This window comes from Pimephales promelas, chromosome 21 (assembly GCF_988280905.1).
Source record: "Pimephales promelas chromosome 21, fPimPro1.hap1.1, whole genome shotgun sequence".
Lineage (NCBI taxonomy): Eukaryota > Metazoa > Chordata > Actinopteri > Cypriniformes > Leuciscidae > Pimephales > Pimephales promelas.
In genome coordinates, this window is record NC_142789.1 from 13859885 (window position 1) to 13870891 (window position 11007).

Below are 11007 nucleotides of genomic sequence, written 5' to 3' on the forward strand. Positions count from 1 at the left end.
CACTGTTAAGACTGAGATCCCAGGGGTTGTCATGGTAACAGAGTAACTCAATTTTCCTCTCTCTTGCTCTTTCTATCTGTCTTTCTCACAAGCACACACTTTCTCTCTTGCTCACTCACTTGCTTTTTTTTGTCTTTACGTTTGTGCATGATATCTGCTTCTCTTCAATGGTATGGGTCAATTATTGACGTCCATAGGCGAAAGGGGTTTACATGGTTCAAACGGCTATTTACTGTTAATGCGCTCGAATCAAAATTCTTGAAATAGTCACAATTCCCCCTTAAAATTACTCATCAAAGTGAAATATGGATCAGCTCTGTGTACCATCAGTATTAGCATGTTGACTTGCATGGCATCTTTTCCTTAACCATTTAAGATTTGCATAAAAACAGCTAAACTGAGATGTGTTTATTTTCTCCAGATTGCATTCGGAGGACCACATCAAAAAAAAAAAAAAAAAAAAAAAACTACAGTGGGGTCAAAAAGTCTGAGAGCACATTGAAAATCTGCTATTTTTTCCATATAAACCTGAGATTAAAGGTTAATTAAAGTTTAGGATTTAGAAGGGGAAAAAAATTAAATAAACAATGAGTGATTATTTTTATTTAATTGAATATTTATTTTTTTGTGTATATATATATATATATATATATATATATATATAATTTTGTTTCATTTGAAATATTTCTTGACTAATATAATTTTTAAAGAAAAATGTTGTTTTAAATAAATATAAACAAGTGGTCATTAGTGGTGTCAGACGTTTGGACCCTACTGTGGTATGCAGTGATTTTTCTCTTTGTCATTCTTTTTTTTTTTTTTTCCTGTACAGGTCTTTTCCAAAGGGCCATAGCCCAAAGTGGCACAGCCTTGTCCAGCTGGGCTGTAAGCTTTCAGCCGGCCAAGTATGCCCGAATGCTGGCCAAGAAGGTGGGGTGCAACCTCAAAGATACAGTGGATATGGTAGAGTGCCTACAGAAGAAACACTACAAAGAACTTTTGGAGCAGGACATCCAGCCTGCCCGCTACCACATCGCTTTTGGGCCCGTCATTGATGGTGATGTAATTCCCGATGACCCTCAGATCCTTATGGAGCAAGGGGAGTTCCTCAACTATGACATTATGCTGGGCGTCAACCAAGGCGAGGGGTTGAAGTTTGTGGAGCCCATTGTGGACAATGAGAACGGTGTTCAAGCCAACGATTTTGACTATGCCGTGTCAAGTTTTGTGGATGATTTGTATGGTTACCCTGAGGGGAAGGACATCCTTCGGGAGACCATTAAGTTTATGTACACTGACTGGTCTGACCGCCACAACCCGGAGACAAGAAGAAAGAGCCTGCTGGCACTCTTCACAGATCATCAGTGGGTGGCACCAGCTGTGGCCACGGCAGACCTCCACTCCAGCTTTGGCTCGCCTACTTATTTCTATGCCTTCTACCATCACTGCCAGACGGAGCAGGTCCCACCCTGGGCTGATGCGTCACATGGCGATGAGATCCCGTATGTTTTCGGGTTGCCCATGATTGGCCCAACTGAGCTCTTCCCCTGCAACTTCTCCAAAAATGATGTGATGCTTAGTGCAGTGGTAATGACCTACTGGACCAACTTTGCCAAGACTGGGTAAGTCTCTAGGCAACAGTCCATTATTTCTAATCAATAATCCTTGAGGGCAACAATACAGCTATTAATTAGGATTTAGAAGTGATTTTGAATGCAAGTTTGTTTTGTTCTAAGACCAACAACGCAAACATCAGGAATTGAAATTGCTATTAAAGGTACAACACCTCGTTGTTACCAGGAAACAGTGCTACAAGGTTCCTGAGGTTTAATCATTGCTTAATTGTTTGCTAATGCATTCTCACTCACAAATACTTGTTAAGATTCCCAAGGTTATGCTACATTAAATTTATGCAACTGCTTTTTTATGCAACAGCAATTTAGTTTGCTTCAATTTAGGTGTAATGCAGTGAATAAAGTAATGCTGATGATCACTTAGAGTGAGTTTAGTGTTTATATGACATTGCTGCCTAGACATATAATCATCTCACGGGAGGACAACAAATCAATTTGTGTGCAAATGTGTAATTTCTTCTCTCATATATATTCTCGTTAATTTTGAAAGCAGGTGCCGTTGTCAGGAAACCCTAATGAGCACTGAGAGAATATTAGTGGTCTCTAGGCACTCCCCTAAGACTTGACTGTAATGGTTTATGTGATATTTGTCTTAAGGAGTGAATTTCCATGCACAGTTCTGAACGAGGAATTGTAGAAATTTTCTTTTGTGTGGGGAGTACTGAAACCTTCCTTTTTACCTTTCAGCGACCCCAACCAGCCAGTTCCACAGGACACCAAGTTTATCCACACCAAGCCTAATCGCTTTGAAGAGGTGGCCTGGATGCGTTACAACCAAAAGGACCAACTATACTTGCACATTGGCTTAAAGCCCCGTGTCAAGGAACATTACCGTGCCAATAAAGTCAACTTATGGCTGGAGCTGGTGCCTCACCTACATAGCCTCAATGAGGTCACCCAGATCATTTCCACCACCACCAAGCTGCCTCCACCTGAGGTCACTCCACGTACACCAAAGAAGATCCCAGTTAACACCAAGAGGCCCTACCCTACGCCGTTTCCCACCGAAACACAGGACAGCCACAACCAGAACCAGAACCAACCTTTCCTAGTGGACCAGCGGGACTACTCGACCGAACTAAGCGTCACCATCGCCGTTGGTGCTTCGTTGCTCTTCCTCAACATTTTGGCTTTTGCCGCACTCTACTACAAGAAGGACAAGCGAAGGCATGAGGTCCACCGACGTTGCAGCCCGCAGAGGACCACAGCCAATGAGCTACCCCATACGCAAGAAGAGGAGATCATGTCTCTACAAATGAAACACAGCGACTTGGAGCGGGAGTGCCGGGAGGCTATGCACCCGCACGAGGTGGTCCTGAGAACTGCCTGCCCGCCCGATTACACGCTTGCCATGCGCCGTTCACCGGACGACATCCCTCTCATGACCCCCAACACCATAACTATGATACCCAACAGCATGCCAGGCCTCACCTCCTTACACGCCTTCAACAGTTACTCCAGTGGACAGAATAACACCCTGCCCCATCCACACCCTCATTCACACTCCACCACTAGAGTATAGCCACACACACACACACACGTTCTCACACACAAACACGAACATACACACACACATACACTCCCGCAGATGTGGAGTACGAGTGTGACAAAAGACGGGGGTGATGGCACTGAGTTGAGGAATATCTTTACTCCATGTGCTCAAAGGAACAGGAAATAACAATGCCTTTGTTCCTAGAGATCAAAACTATCATTTTATATTAAAGGCGTGAACAAAAAAGACAAAAAAACTATTTCTGATGTAATGAAAAACAAACAGAGATGATTTTTTACCCTTATATTGTGACAAAACCAGGGCCATTTCCTGAAAACAACCATCAGTCTGGGATTCTTTGAGGAATGGTTTGATTCGGTTACCCGGAGAGGAAACGACGGAAGCACAGAAGAGATGACGTGTGGGAGGCCCTTTGTAAACAAAAGGAAACATATTGTTTTCCCGGGGCGCTGGATTGTAGATTACTCTCTTCAGAGCAGACGGGAGATGCTGCTTACCTAATTTAGGCATGCGTTCTCCTTCTGGTGGAGAATGTGGAATACTACTGGGAAAAAGGAGAGAATGAGAAATCCTCAAGAATATGCACAATAGAGACATTCACAGAATGTCTTTGAATTCTTTTTGTCAATTTATTTTTGGGGGAACAATTTTATTGTATAGGACCTATTTACATATCTAGATACGTACACAAAGCACCCATGCTCTTTAAGCCCTGGCTGGGGGCGCTGATACTGAGGAATCTGCCTCAAGAGCGTAGTGGGGAATTTATTGGCTTCCTGGCAGATACAGCTTCATCACACAAGTGCTGTCTATACTGAAACTGGTGGACTCAAAGGGAGGCTGGATATTTTTAGCACGACACGCATGACAATTTATCTGCTTGGTGGCTGTTCTGCTGATTAAGTCATTATTTAAAGCAAAACAAACTAAAAAAAAAAATAATTTTCTTCCCCGTTTGGATTTGTTTAAGGAAATACTGCTCTGATTGGCTCACGGGAGGAATTGGAAATACGCTGACGGGGGCGGACATTGTGGGTTCTGGAGATGGTGACGGGCAGGGGTGGGGATACGCTAACTAGATTACATTTGCAAATAGCTTGAGTGAACCTGGTTATAAGGACTAGTTTTGTACATGTGTGTTGGTAAAACTTTTTAATAGTGGTGAATCACTTGCTGTTTGAGCTCCCATGTGTGGGACATTAATGTACTTTTTGATTTGCTCATTGGTCTCAGTTATAATACACTGTTTTATTTTATTTTTTTTAAGTTGCTAATTGTCAAACCACCCTACCTTGGAAAATTTCTTACCTGTAATGTTTGATTCTCATTTCTTTATTTTCTGTGCTTTATGAGGCAGTCCCCCATGCAGCTTTGAACTACCAGAGACCAACGCAGGGATTTATTCTGTACAACTTGGATACTTGCGTTGGTATCCCCTCATACAGAACTTTCTGTGAATCCCCTGAACGATCATCTTGAATGAATCCCTCACTGGAGACAGGAGGGCCCCTGATGAAAGAGTGTATTAGAGGGGCTTCTGATGTTACAGAGCCCTTGATCATACTGCTTAAAGCTAGCTATAGAAAGAAAGAAAAGAGAAAGACAAATGGAGAAACTTGACAAGAAAGCAAAACTTTTCAGTTATCACCCAGAGATAAGTGCTCAAAGTCATTAGTCTTTGTGCTAAAAGCCAGTTTTACCTGTAAATCTCTCAGTAATTACTAGTTTTATCCATCCTTGATTATTTTACTTTTCTCAAAGCCTTGTTATGTAACATGCTGTATGCTAATTATCAACGCCAATGAATCCCTGACTAAAGACAAAAGGATACCTGATGAGAGAGTCTGTTACGGGGCCTTCTGATATTAAGAGGCCATTGAAGCTAGCTAAAGAGAGAGAGTATCAAACAACAAGAAATATTCATGATTAATTTTCTTCATTACATACTACATGCTAAAATGGCCCGGGATGCTAACCCTGTTTCCTTTCTGTTGATAGTCACTTCAGTCTGACAGTTCCTGTGGTGACAGTTTAGATTTCTTGTGAATCCTTTTTACTCATGGTAAATTTGATTGAACTCCAACATCAGGGAAAGGGAAACTTCTACTCTTTTTTTTTCTCAGCATGAAGCGTATAAATATAGAAAAATAGAAATAGATTGGTGATTTGGATCTCCCAGATCAGGTCCTCCTCTTTGCTTTTGTGCAAACTCACTTGGTCAACTACTCCATGCGTCCTAACCAGATGCGACACAAAGTGACATACGGTAAAAACGTATTTGTTACCTAACATAACCTCGGTTCTCTCTAGAAGAGGGAACGAGTATTGCGCAAGTTAGCTTACGCTACTGGAAAGATTCATCTTTTTGAGATGTTGAAGCCCAAAAATTATCCTTCATTTTTGTATTCATTTTCAATGCAGTGTAGCAGCTAACAGACCTAGAGCAGGCAGTCTAGCGTGCTCATTGGCTCCCCTGTGGCAACTACTTGCAGCCTACCACAGAACCCGGCGTGACGTCATGTCCAACATAGGGTGCTCGCGCCCTCATCGTGTCTTAGCCCGCCAGAATAAGTGAGGCTCGGAGGCTGTCTCCCTGGCTTTCAGCTTGTGCCGCAAGCACGACAGGTTACGCAATACTTGTTCCCTCTTCTAGAGAGATCCGATATGTTCTCTTACAAGAGGTCCTCTCGTATTGCGCAAGTTAGCTTACGCTACGGGAACCCTTTGTCAATGCCGTGTATGCCAAGCATCCACTTCATGAGTCCCAGGGAATCCCGGGGATCCCAGATAAGCGGTGGCCAGCAACGCGGGACACCATAAGAGCATAAACACTCATAGGTAATACAGAGTGGTGCCGCCGGTCCCTATAAGCATGTAGCATATTAACCCAATATAGTGCAGCTCAACTAGGAGAGCTGTCACATTAGAGTAGCCTCCGCATGATCAGATATGGACAGAACGTACATCTAACTTATACTGACTAAGTTATATAAGTTTAGCCTGTGGGGTGGGAACTTCAGGTTATAGAACCTAACAAATGTGGGCGGGGAGGCCTAGCCCGCCTTCACACATATGTTACGAATTGAAATTCCACTGGATCATGCCCACGATGAGGCCATGCCTCTAGTGGAATGAGGCCTGACATCCAAATGGCATTGCAGACCTTTTGACGCATAGGCAGGTGCGATCGCATCCACTATCCGTCAGGGCAGGCTTTGTTTCGAGGCGACGAGACCTTTGGTGCGCCCACCAAATGAAACAAAAAGCGGATCCGAGTGCCTGGAAGGAGTGGAGCGCGTAATGTAAGCTCTCAGCACCCTGACTGGGCAGAGGAGATTAACATCGCTCTCGCATTCGGATGCTGGCAGAGCCGATAGAGAAATGATCTACGCTCTGAACGGAGTGCCAATCACTTTAGGGACATAGTCATGTCTTGGTTTGAGGATGACTAGACTCAAGACACGCAATGTTGACAACACGTGTAAGTCCCCCACTTGTTTGACTGATGATAGAGCAGTCAGAAAAACGGTTTTGAGTGATAGGTACTTTAGATCCTTGGAATCTAACGGTTCTAATGGATAAGCATTCAGGGGATGACCAAAGAAAGATCCCATATACGAACAGACGGGGGGCACGGGGGATTCATCCCTTCTGGCTCCTCTAAGAAAGCGGATGACTAGATCGTTCCTGCCTAGTGATCGGCCGCGCGTCGACTCTGCGAACGCTGCAATGGCCGCCACAAAGACTTTAAGCGTGGAAGCATGAGCCACAGAATGTGAGAGACATTTTTAGAAAAACCTCGCGTGATCTTTTAAAACGGGTGGTGTCACAGCAGCAAACACGCACAGAATAGAGCTCAGAAAAAAAGATACGTCGCAGGATAGTGTAGCTCGCACGGATGGCTGAAGGCGGCGAAGACGACCAGCTTCTTCAGGCGCTGTCCTAAGCTGGCTTTTACCTTCTTAAAATGACGGCTTCTCTCGGAATCCAGTGATGCGAAGAGCTTCGCTGAAGAGATGAAAATCAGGGAGCCAATCTCCGAACCCTGCTTATATACGCTAAGCCACGAGCATTCTGGCTGGCTAAGACGCAATGAGGGCGCAAGCGCCCTTCATTGGACGTGACGTCACTCTGGGCTCAGTGGTAGGCTGCTGCCGTTGCCGCAGGGTAGCCAATGAGCACACTAGACAGCCTGCTGTAGGTCTGCTAGCTGCTGCACTGGGTTGACAATGAATACAAAAATTAAGGATAATTTTTTGGCCTCAATATCTCGAAATGATTCATCTTTCCCATATAATAAGCTAACTTACCCAATATGACAGAACCTCTCGTAAGAGAACTATACTTTTTGTGTGCTGACTGTAAATCAGAGTTTATATCCTTAACAATGGCAGGACATTTTGACAAATCCTGCTCCACATAGCTAAATTTTAAAGATCAAATATGTTCTGATTGGCTGTGTCTGCTTTCAAGCAACAACATTACATAGAGATGAAAATGGAGTAATGACCAAAGTGAATATATTAGACGTCATTTTTTTTTTCTAGCAGCACAGCTTTTCACATATTAAGGTAATTAATAAATAGTTGGTGTGGAAAACATTTGGATAAAACACCGAGTAAATACCTGGGCCCTGGCGAATAGCTAGAGGCAGAGAACTAATGAGGGACGAGGGAAGCCAAGGAAGGGAACAAGATTGAAAGAATCGTGCTCCTCTTCTCCTGATCAGCCAACTTGTGACACACTCTGTCCCCAACATGTTCCCATTCAGGACACAATCTCCTCTGGGCTTATCCTCTGTGTTCTGCCTTCACCTGTGACAACCTTGTTCAGTACAAATGGGCCAGAGAGAGCATCACTTTTCTGTATGCCAATCCCCATCTGCAGGTATGCATATGCAAAGTCAGCCTGCCTATGTGTACCCCTGCAAAGGAAGCTCCTTTGAACGATATTAAAATTTAATGAACCGTACACCGGTGGGGTGTGCGGAGGATTCATCTTGTGCATGCATTGCACATTTACCAAGGAGAGAGATGGGATTCATCTGGATTTGGGAAGATCCACAGCTCAGTATGTTTTTTTTTCACACACATGCACATATGTTCACATACACACATGCCAGGACAAGCCTTGTAACTGAATGTAATGCAAGACTGAGGGCCATTTTCTTACAAACAGCAACCAAATTTCATTATATGTTTATTTTCTACTGGCTGACCTTGAAAGAAGATCAAAATGGCTGTTGAGAACTACAGAGGGTTGTTGTGATGTAGATTATTTGTCATTTTGTCTTTCTTTCTGGTTAAATAGGATTTAATCTTCTGGAGCACAATAAATGATTTTATCAAGCTCAATTTACATTAGTCTTTCTTTATCTCTCGTTTGCCTATATGGTTGTATATCACGTCCAGAATTTTGCCAGTCAACACTCAGAGATAACATCTTGGGTTAATTCACTAATGCTGAAAATGTGACGGTTTGTGTAAGAAAACGAACCATATTTATATCGTTTTTACCACTCGTTACCACAGCCACAAAGCGCCCGCGCCCTCAGATCACTTGGACGTGGCTGTGGTTACAAGAGGTAAAAACAATATAAATACGGTTCGTTTTCTCACACAAACCGCTCGTTTCGTGTCTTTGGCTATTTACGAGTCATTAAATCATATTTAATTTGGACTTCTCTGTGCATGCTCTTTGAGGTTGTGACCATAGACATATGCCTGACAGACAACAACGGTTTGACCTAAAAATTACTGTGGAAACAAAGACACCTACATCTTGGATGCCATTGAGGTAAGCTAAAACACACCAAAAAATGTATTTCAAAGTAAACTATTCCTTTAAACTAGATTATGAGTGATTATTGAATAAGATACAGATTGTTTCACTGAAATACCATGCATAAATGTGGCACAACTGTTTACTGTATTCGCCCCATGCAAACACAATCGTGGAGGACAGTCACCCACTACAGAACTGTTAAATTGGCACAGTTACCCTGTCTAGTTAATGTTGCCTAAATCTTACACAACGGTCAAAATTCTTATCCAGTTGTACCTCATGAGCAAATCCTTTTTACTTCAGAAATCTTGAATGTTTCAGTCTGTTTGACTATATCTTGGTTTAGTAAGGAGGGAAATTCAGGACATTTCTGTTCTTCAATAGGGTAACAATAGAGTATCTTTTTCTCATTAGCAATTGTGTGATCTTGTACGTGTGACAAATTAAAGGCGCTATCAGGACTTCCAAACTGGCAAACATTCATGGTATAATGAGTTAGAATATATGGACTTCAAAAGTTTTAAAGATTTTTTTTTTTTTTTGCATTTTAAAGCAAACTGATTCTTTGAATGATTAAAAAGTTCTGTACACTTTTATTTAGGTAACATGGCGTGTTTTTTTTATTGTGTTTACAGTTTCATTCTAGTATTACATCTTGGTCCCACTTTATATTAAGTGGCCCTAATACCTGTGAACTTACATGGTTACTAGATATGTACTTAGTATGTAAGTACAGTGTAAATACACATTGACGGTCACTTAAACCTCTACTCTAAGTGTGCTTTCACACCTGCCTCATTTAGTTCGGTTGAAACGCACTTGAGTTCGTTTTCCCTCTTGGTGTGGTTCTTTTGGGCAGGTGTGAAGGCAGCAATCGCACTCGGGTGTGCACCAAAAGCTGACCAAACAAGCGTCGAGGTGGTCTCGGTGCACGAACACTGGAGTGGTTCGTTTGTGGTGAGAACGTGATCCGACCTCGAACAGACCCAACTGCCAAATAACTGAGCATTTTTGGACTAAACCAGCTGCCGTAGTAAAACAATAGGATTATTTATATAGCCAATAGTACTCCCTTTAAGCCATGACTGACTTGCCGCGTTCTGCACACTCACTAAAACTCTCATCATAAACACTGAAGTTGTCCGCACTGCACAGTGAATCTCTTACTGTATTTACATCGTTTCTATACTTGTTTATGAGGGGATTTGCGCAAGGATAAAGCTTGTGCTGATTCTGAACATACATTGTGAGTGAATTTTCCGCATGTCAGCCGGATTTTGCTTCTCTTTGTTTACTTCCAGGAGTTCAGTTGGAATTTTCACGCACGTTAATTCTGGTTCAGACCAATCGAAGTGCAGTTATAGAAATATGTTCAAGACATATCTGGCCAACGAGTAATGTGGAAGTTGTCACATGACTATATTTTGGTTCGTTTCATCAACTCATCAACTGATTCGGACCAGAGCAATCAGTGTGATGTGGAAACGAACCAAAACCCCTGAAAAATGCTACAAAGTATAATTGTTCGCCCTTGGTCCGGACCAAATGAGCCAAACTACAGATGTGAAAGCACTAGGGTTGCACGATATATCGGCCACCATATCGGTATCGGCCGGTATATGTTCATTTTTAAAGCTATCGTTATCGGCCCGATAAGAAAATTTGGCCGATATATTAAAGCCGATGAATAAATGTCTCCTCCAGCTGAGACGCTTCAGATGCGCACTGTTCAAAATTATGTTGTTTTGCTTGAAATATGATTGGAAAAGGGGGAAAAACAGTCAAGTTCAACATGTGCAGCGCAAGTTTGTCATATAAATGACATAAAATAACATTATAATCGTGTGTTTGGGACATTATACAAACATTTGGATCTTGATTTATCGGCCAATATATCGGTTATCGGCTTTCAAATATAAATTTATCGGTTATCGTATCGGGCAAAATTTTCATATCGGTCCGCTTGGGCAATCGCACTCGGGTGGGCACCAAAAGCTGACCAAACAAACGTACTGAGACTTCCTAGAGGAGGTGGTTTCAGTATGCTTTCAAACGAATACTGGAGCGGTTCGTTTG

General features: G+C 42.5%; 1 protein-coding gene across 8 annotated transcripts in view; it reads left to right on the forward strand.

The window, feature by feature from the left end:
* Window positions 1–8501, forward strand: part of nlgn1 (neuroligin 1) — a 393533-nt gene extending 385032 nt beyond the window's left edge. For all 8 annotated transcript variants that reach the window (XM_039657612.2, XM_089125044.1, XM_039657610.2 and 5 more), the window contains 2 exons: window positions 833–1622; window positions 2322–8501. In XM_039657612.2, the coding sequence (XP_039513546.1) occupies window positions 833–1622; window positions 2322–3156 (1625 nt within the window). In that variant the 3' untranslated portion in view covers window positions 3157–8501. The remainder of the gene's footprint in view (window positions 1–832; window positions 1623–2321) is intronic.
* The last annotated feature ends 2506 nt before the right edge of the window (window positions 8502–11007 follow it).